Source organism: Podarcis tiliguerta (genome assembly GCF_965153285.1).
Source record: "Podarcis tiliguerta genome assembly, chromosome: 12".
NCBI classification, from domain to species: Eukaryota; Metazoa; Chordata; class Lepidosauria; order Squamata; family Lacertidae; genus Podarcis; species Podarcis tiliguerta.
The window spans coordinates 10,305,703-10,327,516 of NC_139545.1; the positions used below are offsets into that span (position 1 = coordinate 10,305,703).

At 42.7% G+C, this 21,814-nt stretch overlaps 1 protein-coding gene across 1 annotated transcript in view; it reads left to right on the forward strand.

The window, feature by feature from the left end:
• The window catches only part of TRANK1 (tetratricopeptide repeat and ankyrin repeat containing 1), a 50,415-nt gene extending 41,164 nt beyond the window's left edge, over positions 1–9,251 (forward strand). The window contains exons 20-24 of the mRNA XM_083404623.1: positions 695–827; positions 1,677–1,822; positions 2,640–5,680; positions 6,417–6,518; positions 8,110–9,251. Of these exons, the coding sequence (XP_083260749.1) occupies positions 695–827; positions 1,677–1,822; positions 2,640–5,680; positions 6,417–6,518; positions 8,110–8,222 (3,535 nt within the window). The 3' untranslated portion in view covers positions 8,223–9,251. The remainder of the gene's footprint in view (positions 1–694; positions 828–1,676; positions 1,823–2,639; positions 5,681–6,416; positions 6,519–8,109) is intronic.
• The last annotated feature ends 12,563 nt before the right edge of the window (positions 9,252–21,814 follow it).

Sequence of the window (21,814 nt, forward strand, 5' to 3'; positions counted from 1 at the left end):
CCATAATCCTTGGTTTAATGTTAATTTGAACCAGAGATTAGTTGTTTAATTTTGGTCCAAGCAAACCATGATTTGCAGCTCAGGGATCAGTCTTGCTTTGTTCTTTGAACTTGCTAGTAGAGAGTCACAAGAACAATCTGTGTATTCGTGGTAAATCATTATTTGTGGCTTGCTGTGACTTGTGAACTGGCATGGCGGTGATAGGGAATCTGTGTCAGTTTTATGCTTCCTATCTTAGAGGCTATAAAAAGTAAATATCTTGCCTTCCTCTAGGGTGCACACCCAGCTCTTTAGGATGCCACTACCACCTCTGCTTCGTACAATTATCATTCCACATACTTTCTCCATCAGACTTTCTCCTGACTGGCCTTTCCATATCTAGAGCTTCCTTTTAAAGCCAGTGGAACAAATTTGGCATAACTACTTTACTCCTTTTTGCTTCCAGTTGTGATGGATGTAACATAGACCATGGCTTGATTCAAAAAGAAGACTTGAGGTCCCTTTTAGAGCAGTGAAGTCACTGTTTATTATATTTCTTTCCTGCATGAAGAGCGCGTGTTGGAATCTGTTTCTGTCTCAGCTTGTTAATGTTTTAGAATAGCTAATGGAATGAAATACCTTGAATCAATTGGCTGCCTATTTTTCAAAATGTGATTGCTTTGTTTTATTTCTGTCTCTCTCTATATATAAACAGAGAGAAGCAAATGGAATATATGGAACTGGCTAAAACTTATCTAGAATGCGATGAACCAAATTTGGCTCTCAAATGTCTAATCCATGCCAAAGAGTACCAGCTTTGTGCACAACTTTATGAAAAATTAGGAAAGGTAAATGTGGTTTCCCCACTTCTTTATCTTTCATTTTCCAGTTTTTTGGGGGGGGGGGGCTCTTTAGTATTTCACTGTGGGAGAGTAAGAAATCCAAGTTGATTTATGTCTGCTCATCAAAGCATTGCATTGAGAGCTATTTTAACAGTTAATGGAAGTGACATTTGACTCAGGAGAGCTGTTTGGGTCAGTATATTTTATCCCACAGCTAGTATGCATGCAAAAGGTTTCTTATTTCATATTTTCTGTTGTTCATATTACTTCACTTTTGCATAGTCAGTAGGCAGAAATGAAAGCTAGCTTGGTGTACACCTGGTTGCCCCTACAGAATATGTGTGTTGTGTGGATATGGGCCTTGTGTGGATATGTATGAAGCCTTAATTTTAGGTAAGTGGGTGAGACTTAATTGAGGTCAGCCATGGAGAAGAAAATGGTGGTGGGGGGTGGGAGAGAGAGTGTCTGGAAAGTCTAGGAACCAGTAAATATTTTAAGCTGGCCTTTTTGTGTTGTGTGATGAGGACAGGCAAATCAATTTCCTTTCTATTGTGAGAAGTGTTAAAAGGGAGAAATTTGTCACACACGCATGAACCTGATTTGATTTTCTTTATATTTGCCGTGGTAGACTTGGTGACTTGCTGCTGAATGTGTATTTATTCACTTGAAATATGTGGTGCTTGAGTGAACTCCAGGTGATAACTAAACTCCTATCTGATGTTTGATGATAGCCTCTTAACATAAGCAAGTTGTTTCATCTTGCAGTCAATCTAGCCCTATTTGCTAGAATTAGAGAGGTGTTGCCAGCTATTGTATGCTTGATGTAAGCATCCATGTGGTGTCATCATCGTACAGGTGAAAGAAGCGGCATATTACTATAAAAGAGGACAATACTACAAAGATGCATACAGATGTTTTGAGCAGATGCAAGAGTTTGATCTAGCGCTTAAAATGTGTTGCCATGAGGAGCTGTATGAAGAAGCAGCAAAATCTGTTGAAAGGTCTGTATTTCAAGAACCTGTTTCATTAAAAAAATAGCATTTCTTCTGCCTTGCCAGTTTTATGAAAAGATTGCTGATTTGTGTCCTTGGGTTGCAATGCATGCCGTTGAGAACCACATATCTAAATAGCCTATGAAAATGTTAATACTTTACTTGGAAAAGATAGTTTAAGCCATGGGTAGGCAAACTAAGGCCTGGGGGCCGGATCTGGCCCAAGCGCCTTCTCAATCTGGCCTGTGGATGGTCCAGAAATCAGCATGTTTTTACATGAGTAGAATGTGTCCTTTTATTTAAAATGCATCTCTGAGTTATTTGTGGGGCATAGGAATTCATTTTTTTTTTCCAAAATATAGTCTGGCCCCCCACAAGGTCTGAGGGACAGTGGACCGGCCCCCTGCTGAAAAAGTTTGCTGACCCCTGGTTTAAGCCGTTTCTACAGTGCATATACAAAGATCTTATAGAAAAATAAAAGTGCTGATTTTTTTTTAAAAAAGAAACAGTGCCCAGTACTTTTTTTAAAAAAATCAGCTTTGAAAATCATTCAGTCACTCAACCAATGAGCTGATTGTACTAGCCAAATGCCATGACATATAACCAGACTATAAACCATAATATGAAATATACACCAACAATAAAACCAAACACCAGTATTATGAAGAAAGGGAAATCCGAAATATTGAGACCTGGCTCAACTTCACATTAAGCTCTGAGTCTCCAGAACAACTTATAGCAGTGTTAGATAACATCTTACTGGATGTTAAGTTGTGCATCTACTTCCAATTCCCTGTTGAAGTTTACTTGTATATGTCTGTTTCAGATATCAAAAGATGATGAGAAAAGAAGGACTGCCAGTTTCCAAACTTTCATACACAGCAAACCAGTTTTATTTGGAAGCCGCTGCCAAGTACCTGCGCACAAACAAGATGAGTGAAATGAAGGAGGTGCTGTCTCACCTTGACACCGAAGACCAGCTTGTGTTTTTGAAAACGCACAAATGCTTTGCTGAAGCTGCTGACCTCTTGAAGAGGGAAGGCAAAGATGAAGAAGCCGCAAAGCTGATGATGCAACATGGCTTTGTACTGGAAGCAGCCAAGCTCACTAACCAAAAAGAGTTCCGAGCATCGTGTCTGCTTGCTGCGGCCCGCCTTAGTGTGGCAGGCATTTGTAAGGTGGAGAACGTGAGAGACATCTTGAGCGAAGCCTTAGATCTGTTTCAGCGAACAGACCAAAAGTCTGGTAGCGCAGAGGCTACCTATTTGATTGGACTTTTAGAAAAAGACTTCTATATGTTGCAGAAGGCCTTTGGAATGTTTTTGCGTGTGAATCACAATGCTGGTGCTGTGGAAGCTCTGTTTGGCGCAACAAGCTGTGATGTCAAGAGTGAGGCCATCTTGGGATTAACATCCTATGGAATCGAAGCCCTTCTAAATCTGGTCACGGCTTTCAAAAAAGCAGGCACCAACGCCGAGAAGGAAATGGTGAAGTCGTGTTTTGAATACTTTGGAATTGTGCTGATAGACGGGAAAAGTTGTCAGGTCTCCCAGAACGAAGCCGGCTGTATTCTAGAGCATTTGTCCGAGAGTTACAAACAGAGAGAAAAGAGAACAAGTGATAAGCTCAGTGTAAGTCTGGAAGAGGTGAAATTTGCACTGAATAAACATTTGTTGAATAGGCTTACTGCCATTATTCACCATTTACATGGTCTGAGCTTCCCAAATATTTGCACAAAGTTTATTGCCGGCTTGAACTGTGAGGACGAAACCTGTGAGGACTTCCATAGCTCCCTGTCACGTCACGAGATAAAATCTATATTTCAGTGTAAAATGCACCTGGCTGCAATAAATGGGCTTCTGTTAGAAGCCAAGCAAGTGTTCCCAAAAGATTTGCTTCATGAACCCAATGCCATTGATGAGCTATTGACCGCTGATAAGTATGCACTGTGCAAATCTCTTATCAATGCAATATTTCCCAAGCATTTCCACCTGAGGATGGTGTCTGAAAATCCAGTGGTATGCAAACAGATCCTGAGCCATTATCGCTTTAGCCATAAAAATTCTAATCCTTGCAGGGCGGTTCTGAGAGAATGCATCCGGTCTGAATTTAGAAACGAGACGGCCCAGAACAGGAGAGAATCGACGGATCTGTGGCTGAGAATGATGCAGGTCTTTGCCTTTACTTCCACTTACCCCGAAGAGTTTGATAGACTCCTTTTCAAAGAAGAAGATGACTATAATAGAGAACTGAAGATGGCAGATGAAAGGGGAAGAGGGAGATCCAAAGGCGTAGAGGGCAGATATGGCATGCTGCTACCTGATAAATATGCAGGGAATGCTGAAAGCACATACTTGTGTTTCATCAGACTCTTGCAGGACTCCATGGACCAGCTCTACATTCACAGAAACCTTGAGCAGTGCAGGTGGTTGTTTTATCGTTTCATGAATGTCTTGGTGAAGAAATGCGTTGACCCTTTAATTCCAAGCATAGGAAACACTGTGGCTTTGCTGGAATTTCAGTTCATCCTGTGTTGTGCTGTCCTCATGCGCCTCTGCAAAACCATGACTCTCTGCCTCCCCAAGAGTTATATTGCCCTCTTCCATTACTGGGACTATTTATTCGCAAGAGGGGACCGATGTAAAGACGCCTTCACCTTTTCTGTCATACAAGAGTATAAGCCACAGGACACAAAGCAAGCCATAGAGAAATTTAAGCTTCACCTGAGATATTTAGCCAATGTTCTGTGTGGGTATGAAAACTTCAATGTACTCTTTGATGCTTTTGGTGACCTTGCCTTCATCATGTCTGGGGAAGCTGAGCGCACTGTGGTGCTTTGCTTAGTGATGTTGGTGAATGCTGATCAGGTGCTTGGTTGGAAATATCAAGATCGTTTAGCCAAAATTTTCCCCACCCTCCGAGAATTCCTTGCAGAACTGAAAAGGGACTACCCTTCCAAAGTGCCCGAAAGATTGATTAAGATTGTGGATCTGATGAGTGAGCCTTCCAGTGTTAAAGAAGTAGTTGATGGCCTCAAGGAGCTGCTGCTTTGTCGAGATACGGAGTATTTAGCGGACTGTTGTTGGAGGTGGGATCCTAAAGGAACGAGGGTTACTAAGTATGAGAACAACAAACCTGTCAGGGGTATCTACTTTGAGGTTGCCGACTTGGACAGATTTGCATATCTCAGCCAGGCAAGGAATTTCGAAGAGGCAGAAATAGATCTTGAAAAGGACATGTACATCGAAGAGAGAGAAGACCCATTAGCCAATATAGCATCGATAAGGCAGCAGAAGCAACAGCAAAAAGCTTCTGCCAAGCGGAAGCTGCGGGGCCTTTTCCTGTTTGTCTACTGTTGCGTTAGATGGAAAAGGATTTCCTCTTCGAAGCAAGAATCCCCGGACATGGCACTGGGAGTCTTCAAAAAAGCAGACGTTGACCCAACACAGTGTGACCTTTGTGGAGTCAAATTTCTCCAAAGGCCTGCAAACTTTGCTGCTCAGACAGAACCTTCTGAAAAAGAACCCACAGAAGTGACAACACCAACGGAGGCAGACTGGGAAGAGAACATGGACAGAAATGAAATTTTTGCCGCTGGTGAAACGTTTGAAAATCACATCATGCTGGACGAACATGGAAATAATTTTGCCTCTTACCAGAGGTATTTTGAGTTTTTCAGAATTAATGTGGAGCCATTAATCCGAAAGGGGATGGATGTGATGGAAAGTATTGCCGATAACACGTGCATCAAAGGCCACTTTGCATCCAATGAGCAGTCTAACCACATGCAAAGTAGAATCCAAGTGGCTATTAAGAAGATTTCTGATATGGTGGAGGACATCTATAGGAGAAAGGCTTGGGCTGATGGTAAGGCATTTCAGTTGTTTCAACGTCTATCATCTCAGCAGTCAGGGAAAGTTTTCCTTTGCAGGGAATGATACTGAAATGTCATTCATCAAAATTATTTAGTGAATACAGTGGTGCCTCGCAAGACGAAATTAATTCGTTCTGCGAGTCTCTTCGTCTAGTGGTTTTTTCGTCTTGCGAAGCAACCCTATTAGCGGATTAGCGCTATTAAAGGCTTAGCTGATAAGCGGATTAGCTGCTAAAAGGCTATTAGCGGTTTAGCGGCTTAGAAAAAGGGGGTGGGGAGCGAAAAAAAAATCTCAAGACTCGCAAGACATTTTCGTCTTGCAAAGCAAGCCCATAGGGAAATTCGTCCTGTGAAGCACATCGGAAAACGGAAAACCCTTTCGTCTAGTGGGTTTTCCGTCTTGCGAGGCATTCGTCTTGCGGGGCACCACTGTATAAGCATTCTGGCAGGACCCACACTTTGCAGATGTGATTTTTCAACAGCAACAGTCCACTCCAGTAATGAAGTGTTAGATCTAATGCCTAGCACTTCATAAGGAACCAGCCATCATGCACATATACTGTTAAATAATGGCTTGCCTTTTCAGATGAAAGTAGTGGTTTCCTGCCCACCCCTTGTCCCAAATTTCCATTGTTTCTACATTCCGATAATAAGTGTTAAATGGGGTGTTACCCCTTCCCATTACACCCACGATCCTAATTGGTTACATCTTTTTGTTTTATGTTTTAGCTGAAGAAACCATGTCCAAGTTGGCTAGCAATTTGAATTCTAATGTAGACAAAGCTTCTAATTGGCTGAAGGAAACGGAGTCCCGCCTACTAAAGGAGGAAGGTACGTTTTAAATTTTAAGTACACGCAGCTCACTATATAATGTTACATCTGTTAAAACTGAAGCGTGTATTGTTTAGAAGTGAGCAGTACTGTGGCTTGTAAGAATAGTCATATACCATGCTGGCAGCCCATTCAGTTACTTAGCGTGGAACTTGTAATTTGAGATAGTGGATTCAGTATGTATGCAGCCTTATTGCTAGGTCAGGAGCTTTCCTTGACTAAATTTTTCCTTTCTTGCTTAACTGCTGAAGGGAAGGGGAATTTTCTTTCTCCTCCTTTTGGCAATTAGAATTGACACATGGGCCATTAAGTAAGGCGGAGGTTTTCAACCTTTTTGAGTCTACGGCTCCCTTGAGCAACTATATTCTTCCTGCAGCTCCCCTGTGGGGCTCAGGAGCCCTGTTATGTCACCCCTTGCCTGCTGAGCTGGCAGTCCCTCACCCTTTTTTTGAACACCCTCTCTTGGGGAGTGTTCCCTCGGCCTCCTCTCCTCTCCTTGGGAGTCCTCTGGGCAGCTGCTGCTGCCGCCCCTGGTCTCTGAGCTGCCACCCTTGCCCCAAAGAGAGGTGCCTCCTCACACTGCCCCACAGGGGCCTGGGACTTGTCTGCCCGTTCCCAAGAGCAAGGGCTGGCATGCTGGCTGGACTCCCTCGCCCACTTGCTTGCCACCTCAGCCCCTGGCAACCAGCACCCCCTGGCCAGCTCCAGAGGCACCATTCACTTACAGAGCTTGTAGCCAGCTATACAAACTTTGTATATAGCTATACAAACAGCTATACAAGCCTTTGGGAGGCAAGAGGGCATCAAGAGGGCATCAAGAGGGAGGGAAGGAAAGAGGGACAGAGGCCAGTGTTGCCCATGGCACCCCTGACCATTATTCAAGGCACCCCAGGGTGCCACAGCACACTAGTTGAAAACCACTGCAGTAAGGCATTTAAACAGAAGCATCAACTTCAAGGTGTCCTATTGAAGTTGGATTATTTTCACACACAACCCTTCCGCCACCCTACCCCAAATTGTGTGTTTTCTGAATCAGGGTCAAGATGAACTTGCTGAGAAAGGAGATTAGGATCCTCACTTTTATTTTCGGACAGAGGTTCATGGACCTTTTATTAGCTGCACGACAAAAATTCAGCTGGCTCTTCTCAGTTAGGTGATACAGTAATTGGAAAGTATATCTTTCATGCATTGTCACAGAGCAACTCATGGAATGAGGGCTAAGCGACCAGAGAAGAAACAAGATGAGATCCAGCAGCTTCATAAGTGAAGAAGGGGGGGGGGGACCCATAAAGTTCTAGCAGCATTTTTCCACAAGTTTAAACTTGCATGTACAAGGGGATATTTCATAAGTGACATCTAACGAGTGCAAGTTTTACCTCCTTTTGATGGCTTAAGGCTTACATATGTTGAAAAAGGTTTTAGATACAATAGAAATTTAAGCCATCCTGGCGTACTTGCCAATGACAAAGTGAACAACAAGACTGTGGGACTCCACAAAACTTTTCCCCTGCTAGGATGCAGCTGAGTAAGTATTCCTTGGCACATTGTTTTGTCTTTAAAATTGAACAATTCTTCCTCTTTCCTCTTTTAGAGTTTGACCATGACAAAGACTTGGACAGTGAAGTGAAATGCGAAGAGGACACTTTTGAAGAGCTGCACCCCAAGAAGCCCTCAAGAAAGATGATGAAGAGAAGAAGAAAATAATTAATTTTTTTTTAAGCTGAGGTTTATTCCTCCCTTGATTTGAGTTGTATTTTGTTTACATTTTATAACTTGAGTATTGAAATGTGAAAACACCAATTAAATTGGAAGGTGAAACCTGTCAACAGAGGTTCCCCCCTCATGGTAACTTGGATAGAAGGTTTTAGTAATTTAGGGTTGGGGGTTTTTTAAGTACTTCAAAGAAGCTTTAAGTAGAATAGAGTCAATTCCACAACAGGAATCTGGTGCAACATATTTGGCAGGGAGTCCCATGTCCCTGCTGGTACATAGAGTGGTTGGGAGAGGACACAGTTCAACTCAGAAGTGGTAGGAGGGGTAGATGCTTAGGTTTTTTGGCTCGTCTCCTACTTTCCCCTGTAACACTCCCCTACCACCACCAGTGTCCTAGATGGATATTGGTTGCATTAAGGGGGAAACGTTTCCTGCTGCCCCCTTTAAAATTGCACCTTCCCTCTGCTACTTTGCAGTTGCTTGGCAAAAGTCCAGCTTTTGAAGACTCCTGCCATTGTTACATGTGTCATTCTACCTTTCAAAGCCAATGCATAAGCAGTTGGGAGTGGAGGGAGAGAGAATATTCCTTCCCCTTCCGTTCTCATCTTCTTTGTTTTCCATTTTTAAATATGTGCCTACAAGCTGGGCTAGGAACATCCTCAACAACAGGAGAGGTTTTTTGTTTTTGTTTTTAGTTTCATAGAATTTTAACTTTTGCAGAATGTTCAAAAATACCTTATGCAAGCGAGAAGCAGCTGCGGATTTGTGAAGCTCAGCCTTGTTTCTCCTTTCCTCGTGTCTCCTGGAAACTGCAAGGAATAACAAGAGTGCTCATTTTTCTTGCAAACTTACTTTGACATCAACTGTTCTCCTACAAGTGTCAAAAAAGATAATCTTTCTCTAGAGTTTCATTATGGTTTATATGCATTTTAAAGGGGTTTTTTATACTTTTGCAATTCAAGAAAATAAAATACAGCATTGTACTATTTTAGAAAACAAAACAAATATTGGTGTTTATAACTGACTCGTGCCTTTTTTCTACAGAGGTTGTAAAATCAGTTTTAGAGAGGCGTGGGTGGCTTGAAGTCTGTCATGAGGATTTCTGACTCCCAACTTGGAAACAACAGCATTGCTTTTTGCCCCCTTCCCAGTTATTCTGCTGAAATGAAGAAAGTGTGCCAAGGGTGGGGGGCATAAAGAACAGGTGCTGGTGTAGAAATACTTACCCGTATTTTTCGCTCTATAAGACGCACCAGACCACAAGACGCACCTAGTTTTTGGAGGAGGAAAACAAGAAAAAAAATATTCTGAATATCAGAAGCCAGAACAGCAAGAGGGATCGCTGCGCAGTGAAAGCAGCAATCCCTCTTGCTGTTTTGGCTTCTGGGATAGCTGCGCAGCTTGCATTCGCTCCATAAGACACACACACATTTCCCCTTACTTTTTAGGAGGGAAAAAGTGAGTCTTGTAGAGCAAAAAATATGGTAAGTTCAATTGAATTCTGATTTTTTAAAAAAACTGTTTCCTGATCTCAGAACTATTTGATTCTAATGGTATGTTTGGCTTGGCTCAGGTTGGTGGATATCAGGGGTCCTAGTAAAAAAAGTGAGCTTGAAGTCTGCCCATCTCTGACATCAATTACAAGGGGAAAAATATTCTCCCCAGTTTAATTATTCCAAGAGATCAGTAGAGGTCAGTGCAAGCTTCCTTTGAGGGAATTTTGTCTGCTGTTAGTACTCTTCGCACTGAGCAGCTCTTGTCAACAATCACCTTCCATCTAAGGAACCCAAAACATAGTTTGGGGGCCACTGGGGTTGAGGATGTGTATGCAATAATGCCAGTTTCAAATAATTTTTTCAAGCAACACTCTTTTAAAATGTACTACAGGAATGTCACCCAAAGGAATGGGATCTACAACAATCACTTCATCTGCAAATAATTCTATTCTTTCTCTTTGTATTATGATACACAGGAGTGTGGTTTTTTTGTGGGGGGGGGAGAGGGGTAGAAATGAAATGTTTTAGAATTTTTATTTGAAAGCTGCCTTTGCGCAGAGTATCATTTTGAAAGGTGGTTTATTATAAAGGTTTTTAAATGAGTAATGGCAGATGAAGTTGATGGACTACATGGAACTGGCAGAAATGACTGGCAGAATCCGAGACCAGGGAGAGGAGTTGGTGGAAGAAGACTGGAGAAAATTTAAAGATTATTTACAGAAATACTGCAAAATTAATGAATGTTAAAATGTTGGAATGAAGTTATATGGCTTCAGTAGAAATGTTATAAGGATTTAAGTATAAATAGATTAATGGAATTTTAAAAGTAAAATAAGGTTAGAATGTGTTAAGATAATTATTTGACAGATAACAGAGGGAGATGGAAAGGAATTGCTGAAACATTTGTCAGAAGTAGAATACAAAAAGGGAGGTGTGAGGAGGTCGGTGAAACAAGTGAATGAAAGACATTGAAAGTGTTTGAGTGTTTTAAATTGCTTTGTTTGGTTATGTGTTTAGTGTTATGTAGTGCTTTTTCTTTTTTTTCTTTTATTGTATTGTTTTGGCTTTTATTTTTCTGTTTTTGTTCTTTTGGTTTTGCAATGTTTAAATTGTGCAAAAAGCAATAAATATTACTTTTTAAAAAAGAGTAAAATACTTAAGTGCTTCAAATGTGGAAACTAATCAGAAACCAGTGCAGATCACATAAAACAAGCAACAGCAGCCAAGTGAGTTAGTCCATTTAGAGGTCACTATGGCATGACTGGCAAAGCTGTTTGGCTGGGGTGTGTGGCTGTGTGAAGCAGCACTTGCTACTGCAGCCCCTTCCACATTTAGCAGAAGCATCAGATGAACCTCATCAGCAGCTCAGCAATGAGATGGTTTACGTGTAATGCAAGCCAAACCATGACTAAATGCAAATGTGTGGGTTCCTAGAGAGGAGAGGGTGGCACCCAGTTCTCCTTTTATTGTGTTGTTGCTCAGAGTGAAGCCATGATTTGGCTTGGCATGCCATCCAAACCCAGGCTTATGGTCTTTCTCCTCCAGACCAACAGAAACTCTAAGCCCAAAACCAAACCACAAACCAGGGTTGGGTGGCATGGTACCCCAGGACTGGAGGGAGGAACTGGGGGCCACATTCTTTTCTAAGCAACCTGCTGGGGGCCGCATGCCGGTGGTGGGTGCGGTCAGAAGCAAAAGTGGGTGGAGCAATAATGTGAATTTTGCCTTTGCACAGTATGCTAATTTCTGCACATATTATGTGTGCATGCTCTCAACGTGTTAAGTATCATGACCAGTGTGTATGCATGAAAGTGGAAACCCTTGAATGGGCATGTCTTTGTCTTTTTGGCTGGAGAAGCTTTGCTTGGACTTCATTAACAAAACGGCACCAAACTAGCACAACACTTTGGCAGCAGTTTGCAATCAATCAGACAAGATTGGATTTTGGGGTGGCACAAAGCGTCGGGTTTGCAGCACAAAATGAGCTCAAAACTTTGGCACCTGTTTAGAGTCCATTGGACAAGGCTGGATTTTTTTGGCATTAACTTGTGACCCCAATTTTCTCTGTCAATTACTCAGTTGTGGGGGGGCAGCACAAAATGGCATGAAACTAGCAGTAAAGTTTGACATCAGTTTGGGGGGATCTGGAATTTTGGATTCACACGTTAATGAAGCTCTTTGAGTGTTTTCCCTTCTAGAAGGAGAACAGTGCCATTTGTGCACAACAGGATACGATGCTTTCATACATAGGTTTTTGAAAATCGTTTTAGGATCTACATCAAGTGTAAGCGCTAGTTAGCGAATATGGTTTGCTTTTGTTTCTGCACAGCTGCCGATTTCTCCTGAATCAGTTAATGAAGCATTTTAAATCAGAAACCTAGAGTTGATTAATAAGTTTTTATTTCAGTGATCTCACCAACAGCTCACTGCCCTGTCTTAACACTAACACTGGAGTGCATTTTTTTTTCTGGCTCCTCCCTTTAAAATAAAATATAAAAAACCTCTACAGATTGGGCATTCCAAGTGTCCAGATTTAGTACTCCGGTGTCATGGTGGCAGTCAATGAGTTACAAACATTGCCTTGCAGCCTATCCCACCTTACAAGGTATGAGGGCTTATTTTATTACAGCTACTAGGAAGCCATTTCTTCTTACACAAACATGCAGCATTGCAGCAAGCCCATTCATCTGTGATTAAAACCAACTATGTGTGTGGGTGGTTGTGGAGGAGAGCTCAATATCATCTCTCGTCTCTCATTTTTAACCAGCCAGCTTATTCTTAAGGAAGAAAACAAATCTCTCTCGCTAGAGGATGGAGGAGGGAGTTCAGAATCTATTATGTCATCATTCTGGTCTTTTGTTGCTGCTCCTGCAAGGGGGTGTGTGCACTTATGACAAATTAGGAGCACAAAAGGATGAATTTTAAAAACCCAACTGCACAATGAGAAAAAGACTCATTTAACTGAAGTTTACTGAGCGGCTTTGCTGTGTAGAGCATAAACCATATTATCATACGAAATGAAATAGGGGTCTGCACTCAGAAGCAGGTCAGTGTTAAATGTGCGTAGGATCGCACATCTTGGTGCTTCATCTCTATGCTGGGAAAATTCCCACATTTGCTGTTCAATATGCTGTTAATTACACATTTGAATCCTACCTGAAGAAAGAAAGATGGCCATGGGCCATGATATCCTGTGCAAGTGATCCACCTGAAGTGCGATAAACTCTCTGTATTTGGGTCAAACCTTTCCATTCTTAAGGAAATCAGCCCTGAGTGCTCACTGGAAGGACAGATCCTGAAGCTGAGGCTCCAATACTTTGGCCACCTCATGAGAAGAGAAGACTCCCTGGAAAAGACCCTGATGTTGGGAAAGATGGAGGGCACAAGGAGAAGGGGATGACAGAGGACGAGATGGTTGGACAGTGTTCTCGAAGCTACTAACATGAATCTGACCAAACTGCGGGAGGCAGTGGAAGACAGGAGTGCTTGGCGTGCTCTGGTCCATGAGGTCATGAAGAGTCGGACACGACTAAACCACTAAACAACAACATTTGTTTCATTTGATCCAATAGCTTTGGTCAAAGCAGTCCTGTGGTTCAAAGAACTACCACAGGGAAAACCTCAGGCTTTACCGGCAATCTCGACAGTCATGACCCCTTGAATTCTTAGTGGGAAATGGTGGCTCTTGATGGTCAAATAAGGTCCATTGGTCAGGTCGACTGAGAGGCAGAGGACAAGGTGGCATCTCTCTTGCGCCTGTCTCCCACTGAGCATACAGAAGCTGACATGACTGGCTCTTGACTCTTGCTGCTAGGACTGAGGGCAGCAGGCAAGGTTAGGGGGCTCAGGGTAGTCCCCCCCACGTGCACCTTGCTACCTGCTAACTATTGTATATCTAGGTCTTTTTAAAGCAAGGGCAGGAAACCTCAAGGCCACAGTCCAGCTGCCTACCCCCCAACATTTTGCCGATGAAAATAGGAATAACCTATTCCACCATAATAAAATAATAATTTGATTATTTATACCACGGCCATCTGACTGGGTTGCCCCAGCCCCTCTGGGCAGCTTCCAACACATATAAAAGCGTAATAGAACATTTAATTATTATTTTTTTATAAGCTTCCCACTACAGGGCTGCTTTCAGATCTCTTCTAAAGGTTGTATAGTTACTTATCTCCTTGACTCAAGGGTCACATACCTTCCAACATTTCTCCAATGAAAATAGGAACATCCTAGAGAAAGCTGGACATTCTGGGGTCAGATCAGAAACTGGGACGGTTTCTTTAAATCCAGAACTTTCCCCTGGAAAATAGGGACACTTGGAGGGTCTGCAAGCACAGCCTCAAGCAGCTGCCTCTCTTAGCTCAAGGCTGGGCAACGTTTTCTTAAAATCGAGGGCCACATACATTTAGGAGTGATCTGCCATGGGCCTCATGGTGACTGTGGGCATGGCCAAAGCCAAGAGTGTGTGGAGACACCCCTGGCTCCCTCTCTTCTTCTCTCCACCCAGTGGAAAAGGGATTGATTGCTCTTGGACTGGACTGCCGGTTTGCAGATGGCCTGCTGTGGGCCATCAGCTGTGACAAATGTCATTTTAAGGTCAGGTGACATTCTTAATAGGATGACCTGAGAAGAAAACGTCTGCCATCTACTTTTAACTACAGTGGTACCTCGGGTTAAGAGTACTTAATTCGTTCCGGAGGTCCGTTCTTAACCTGAAACTGTTCTTAACCTGAAGCACCACTTTAGCTAATGGGGCCTCCCGCTGCCGCCGTGCCACTGCTGCACGATTTCTGTTCCCATCCTGAAGCAAAGTTCTTAACCTGAGGTACTATTTCTGGGTTAGCGGAGTCTGTAACCTGAAGCATATGTAACCTGAAGCGTATGTAACCCGAGGTACCACTGTACTCTGCCTCCATTTAAGCCAGTGGACAAAACAGGCCTCTCTCTCTCCCTCCAATTCATGGGTCTTGAATAAAATGGGGGAAGTGAGTGAGACAAAATGGTTGCAAATACCGCCACATGTCTACAGAAACCCAAATTTGGACTTCTTAAACCAGCAGGGAAGAAAGTGCTTCATGATCTCTGACGGCCTTCCTGTGGAGCTACCATTTCAGTTCTGTAGCTAAGAAACGGGCCCATTTCTCTGTGTGACTTTGAACGGCCAGAGATGTTTGAACAAGCTGGCCGGCACCGTTTCGTTTGAGAGCTTTGCGGAGGGAGACCCTTTCATGAGCCTTTTTCAAAGGAAGAAAAATCTATAGTTGTGTTGTACTTGTGCATATAGGGAATCCTGCAGAGCCTTAGCTAAAAGGCTTCTTTCCCCCCTAAACATAATGCTTCTTGACAAATTTGTTGTCGATTTTGATCCTCTTCAGCCTCCCCTCCCTCCGAATGCGACTTGTATTAATGGGAAAGACAGATGACTAGAGTTATCTTGACTCCCTGTTTTTCGCTGAAACTAGGACTTGAGGAAGACTATCCACAGGGCATTGTAGATGATGCAGATAAGTTGCCATGGTAGCAAAGGAAGAGTCCCCAGGCTCCTGGCCTAATGACGAATTCTCCATGGCATGGGGGAAGGGGGGGCTATTCCTAATAAACAGAAAGGGATTAGAAATGGGTTTCCTAAGTCTGTGCAGATAAACTTTCCTTCTGCAATTTTTTTGGCAACAGCACTCAAAACACTGATTTTGTAGCGGTGGTGATTTGGTTTTGTTGTTTTTTTAAGGAAGGGGAAACGCCTCATAAAACTGGGTGCTTTGGTTTTGTGGAGTTCTTCTCAGAACATCCTGCACTTTCTCTCCACCAGTCTAAACGAAGATCTGTGTCCATTGGTACCTATCGAATGTAAGGTGAATTTAAGTACTGTGCAGTAGTTTGCTGGCTTGCTCTGAGCCGAGTTCTTGAAAAACCCAATGAGCCCCCCCTCATTGACTTTAAAAAGAACATTTAGCCATTTTTTTCTTTAAGAAATAGTAAATGAAATTAGCAAAAATGGTTGGTTCCCCCACCCCCCCACATGTCATTTGTATATCACAAAAATGGCACAATAAATCCTGGAAAATATCTATAACATATGTTTCATTGTTAGTGGTCAATGTACAAGTTCTTGGTTCATGAATTGGTTTAAACAATTAGGAAGGAAAAAAGGGGGAGGGGGAATGGTGGGTGGGGTGGTTATGCTTCTGTTCTTCTACTTATGTAGTGTGTGTGTGTGGTTTTGTGTCAACATAACTTGTATGCTGTGGGTTAAACCACAGAGCCTAGGGCTTGCCGATCAGAAGGTCGGCGGTTCGGATCCCTGCGACGGGGTGAGCTCCCGTTGCTCAGTCCCTGCTCCTGCCAACCTAGCAGTTCGAAAGCACCTCAAAGTGCATGTAGATAAATAGGTACCATTCTGGCGGGAAGGTAAACGGCGTTTCCGTGTGCTGCTCTGGTTCGCCAGAAGTGGCCTAGTCATGCTAATAGTTGGCATAGTGGCCAACATGACCCAGATGCTGTCTGTGGACAAATGCTGGCTCCCTTGGCCAGTAAAGCGAGATGAGCGTCACAACCCCAGAGTCGTCCACGACTGGACCTAATGGTCAGGGGTCCCTTTACCTTTACCTAAGATGTCCATGTGTCAAACCAGCATCTGTTCAGGACTGCTCCGAGTCGCCCAGTGACTTATTGTAACAGCTTCATAGTGAGTTCTGGCACATATTTTTATTGAAAATAATTTATTATTATTATTATTATTATTATTATTATTATTATTATTATTATTATTACTCCACCCATCTGGCTGGGTTTCCCCAGCCACTCTGGGCGGCTTCCAACAGAATATTAAAATACAATAACCTATTAAACATGAAAAGCTTCCCTAAACAGGGCTGCCTTCAGAAGACTTCTAAAAGTCTGGTAGTTGTTGTTCTCTTTGACATCTGGTGGGAGGGCGTTCCACAGGGCAGGTGCCACTACCGAGAAGGCCCTCTGCCTGGTTCCCTGTAACCTCACTTCCCGCAGCGAGGGAACCTCCAGAAGGCCCTCGGCGCTGGACCTCAGTGTCCGGGCAGAACGATGGGGGTGGAGACACTCCTTCAGGTATACTGGAAAGCAGTGGATAAACTATTTTTTAAAGTCAGGATTATTTGTGGGGTGTGGGGTCAGGGACTGAGAGAGTTAAAGCCCTCATCTCCATTCTCTATGATCAGACTTCCTCTCATCCTTTTTACATTTTTTAAAAATTGCACGTTTATTGCATTCAAGCAATTCTCATGACACTTCTAGTTTGGCCTTAATGGTAAAACAGCCTGAATGCAAATCTGAGTCCTCTGCCCTTGGCTATCTAGTCATATATCAATATGACTGATGAGCAATAACATAATAATGGAGAATTTGTGCCACTTTGTGATTGCTTCCCTCCCCCACTCCCAAAATTGATATGTTAAAAAAGTTGCACGATGCTCCAAATTTCTGGATTTGTTTGCCATGTCAGAATGATGCCGGCAATATTTTTCAATGCAGTATGATTTTCTGTATAATAAGACAAATTGCTCTTTGTTATATAATGTGCACTGCAAATTAACATTCTTCTGACCTTTTCTCTGTCCTCCCTCTTCCCCAAGCTCATGAGCAAATACAGCCCTCAAGAGTTATTTGGGGGCACTGGCAATATCAGTTATTTTTCTTTTCTAAGAAGGGCCCCCTTCTCTGTAGATAATAAAACAGATTTATTATAGAAAGTCGGTGGCGGGGCCTGCGCACTCTGGTGAAATGAATCCTAATGTTCCGCATTGAAATGGACTCAAGCAGCAACAACCCACATGTCCTCAGTTTATGTGCCTGAGGCCGAGAGAGACCTGAGAAGGCTGCTGCGTGACTCCCTCTTTTTTTGGGATAACGTTGTGCATCAAAGAGGATGCCCTTTAGAAATGTACTTCTGCAGAATTTATTTTCCCCGGGGTGTGCCTAAATTTGGAAAAGAGGTTAATGTGGACTCGTGTGTGCTGAAGTAAACATCATGTAATCCCTTCAGTTTTCTCTTGCGTTCCTCCCCCCCCAATGGAAATGAGAGTTGCCACTTTTAACTCTTCACTAGTTAAGGATTAATCCATGCTTTTTGCACATCTGTGGGAGTGCTTTTCTTATTCCTCACAGAGCATTTTTGTTCTGTGAACCACCCTGAGACCTTCGGGTATATGGGGGGCGGGTATATAAATTCATTAAATAAATAAATAAACAAATCCCCATATGTTAGGGATTTTAAATTGTTTATTAAGGAGGTGCAGCGACAACCAGCAACAGTCCCTGGACCTGGAGGCGAGTGGAACAGCAGCCACATCACCTGGATCAAAGGCAGGCAGGCAAATGTAAATCGAGGCATTTCATTATTTAGCAAGAAAAATTTGACCTTTGGTGGAAGAAGAGAGGGATCATTTCTATGGTGGCAAACTAAAGAAGTATACTTGGAAGTGATTGGCCGAGGTGGGAAATCAACCGCATAGCAGGTAGCTTGTGGGATTGAAGACAAAATACAGATTCTGCTAATCGCTATCATGTTCCCCATAAGTCTTGTCAACTCTTTCTCCTTGGCTTATGCAAATCATGAAATTTATCTTCAGTACCTAATTGGTGAGAGGCCCTTGAATGAGTACTGCCCTTCTTTGGGGTTTAATGCATGTATTATTATTATTATTATTATTATTATTATTATTATTACTCTCGAAACTGACCATTCCTCATTTTCTGTCCACCTGACATAAAATGAGTTCCCCACAAGCTCCCCATTCCTGAACTTGTTACTATTAATACTATATATATTAGTAAAGATTATGCTGAGCTGCTAATTGTATAAAGAGGCGGCAAAATCTTCAGTGTTTGCTATTACCTGTCATTGTTTAATGCCGTTTCCTGTTTCTTTAGGGGTTTACTATATGCACACAAGTTTGTGCTTTGTTCTAGACAGAAGTCTTGCACAGTCCCTCTTCTCTGCTGGTGTCTCGTGGGGTCAGGGAGGAGTTCCTTATGTAACCTTTTTTTGTACCCATCACCTGTGCATAACATCTTGTTTGCTTTTTCTCCCAGCTGCTTGTTTGTGGGCACACATCCCAAAGTTATTTTCCTGACATCTGTGTCAGCACAAACCAAGCCAGGAATCAGGCAGGTGAGAATCCAGCCTAGCGACTTTGCCTGTGAGAGGATAAATACATTTCTTCTACATTCTTCTTCCCCAAAGAGGCATTTCCTGAGTTTCTTTTTTGCCCTCTTGTAGGTGAGATTACTTTAGTACTTAACTACCTCCTGCAGTTAAAAGGCAAACCTGAGGCAATGATGGATTAATTAGGTTGTTTTCCTAATTCCTCATGGCATGAGATAATTCTTCTCCCCCATCCACCTACCAGAACTGGATGTCCTGTGCTAAATACCTGGGACAGCTTGAACCCACCTAGGCTGGGAATTTTGCCTATTCCTATGAATGATCCTTAGCATTTGAAATAGGTTGTACATGTGAAATGCTTTAAAACCATAAAGTACCGTATTTTTTGCTCTATAAGACTCACTTTTTCCCTCCTAAAAAGTAAGGGGAAATGTGTGTGCGTCTTATGGAGCGAATGCAGGCTGTGCAGCTATCGCAGAAGCCAGAACAGCAAGAGGGATTGCTGCTTTCACTGCGCAGCGATCCCTCTTGCTGTTCTGGCTTCTGAGATTCAGAATACTTGTTTTCTTGTTTTCCTCCTCCAAAAACTAGGTGCGTCTTGTGGTCTGGTGTGTCTTATAGAGCGAAAAATACGGTACTTGCAAGGCATGATTTCAGTCATCTTTAAAATCAACCCTTTAAGGTTGGCCTATTTTATTCCCATGTTTTGGGTAAGGAACTGAGCCCTAAGGCGGGTATTTGATACCTGGGAGGCCTACGGACAGCACCAGATCTAGGGTGGTTTTGGCAGTTCCCACGCACAGGGAGCTGAGCCGAGGGGGCACAAAATTGAGAAGATCCACAATTGAGAAGATTCATCTGGGGGCGCCAAATTTTGGCCTTGCACCGGGTGCCATATTACAAGAGGTTACCAAAATTTGCTCCTGCTTCAGTAGCTGGTGGATAGCATTGCCCATTCTCCCTAAATATTGGTCACACTGGCTTTGGCTGATAGGAACTGAACTACAACAACATTTAGGGCCACAGATTCCTGATCAAAGGGCACCAAGCAAATGAATAGCTAGGTCAGATATGAAGGGGTTGGTTTCTCACACTTCTTCAGAGTGTACGTAATTCCTGCACTCAATAATAACAGAGAACCCAGACAGACAACCTCTTGCCTTCCAGTGTTCCCTGTTCTTTCCTTTGAAGGGTTTGGTTTCTGGGAAGTTTCTGGAGAATATATCACCATTATTCGGCACCTTGTGGAAACACCCAGTTAATTTCACTTTCAGCAAATTGCAGGAGAACAGTGCCTAGGCCAGGCATCCCCAAACTCGGCCCTCCAGATGTTTTGGGACTACAACCCCCATCATCCCTAGCTAACAGGACCAGTGGTCAGGGATGATGGGAATTGTAGTCCCCAAACATCTGGAGGGCCGAGTTGGCCTATGCCTGGCCTAGACAATTCAAAAATGCCTTACTGTGGAAAGCACTAGATACTCTGTGGTTCATAGCTCTTAGCTACACTAGCTCTGCCCTGAAATGAAAGTCACATTGAGCATTATTATTATGGAGCCCTGTTTCTTATTTGATTTAGCTGGCAGCGATCGTCCAAAGCAAATAAAATACTGAGTCTGTTAATTCTCAGTTTTACTGAAGGTAAGTGAGACTAAACGAGAATTGGTCTAGCAGACTGAATGCCAAGGAGAAGCATGCATTCATTTTTTGGGGGTGATTAAACCAACTGAATCCTGTTCATTATAAATACGCTGCATAAGAGTCTGTGCTGTAATAGCATTTTGTTATGTTTGCAGGGCAAACATCAATAACTCTGAAAAACAATATCTCCCATGAGATGTTTGATCATCTACCTCAGAGCAGTAAGTAAACAGATATGCAGCAATTAAATGTGTACATAGCCTCACCTGTATGCAGTCTGTAAGCCCTACAAATACATCTTATTGTTTCAACATCAATGGGACAGCTGCATAACTCCTAAAAATCTAGTTTTGTGTCAAGTTGACTGAAATTTCTTAGCCTTCAGGAGAAAATGCTTCTAGAAAGACCCCAAATGCCATGATATTCTTTAATGAAACTGAGAGTTGTCTGTGTATACCATTGCATTATAAATAATAAATCTTACTGAGAGTTTGTTACTTGGTTTATATAAATAAAACATGGGTAAACAGCTTTTTCCACTAAGTTAGTAGTGCAACGGCTGTCATCTGAGCTTTGGTTATTTGAGACTCCTGGTTGTCCAAAACTCAGTGTGCCCTCTATGTTATTGTAACTCTGTAGATAATGCTCTCCTTAATTTTATTAGGCAGGATAGCTATAAATAGAAGATCTTTGTGCAGGTGTGCATCCAAGGTGGTGAGGGCAACCAACACGGGAGGGACTACCAGCTTTGATGCCCTTTTTGGATGCTTAGATGCAATACATTGTCAGAATCAACATGCTGGACTAGTGATACTCATGTCTGGGTATCGATTTGGACTCAAGTCTCTCAGTCCAAAACAAAGGGTTGCATCCAAAGTTAGTTCTACCCAGAGTAGACCTATGGGCGTTACTAACTTGGGTCCATTAATTTCAATGGTTTACTCTGAGTAGAACTCAGTTGGAGACAACTAACTCTACATCATGCTGGTTCTCCTGTGATTCAAAAAGACAATTCTTACATACTTCAGGTGGAGTTTTTATTTTCTGAATATTTTGGTAGTGTCTGACCCATTCAGACAAAGAAGCTTTTAGTGTGTTGATTCTTCCAAGCAGACCACAACATTTTCAGCAGCTGCAGCAGCTATTCCTCCTTTTTCACAACTACTGATGGTGTGGAAACCCCAATTTCTTTTGCATCCGGCTACCCTAATCCTTTAGTCTGCTCAGAATAAGCATTACAAATCATTAAATAAAAACCAATGATTAATTGGGGTGGAGACACCCACCAGGACAAATTAGGAATT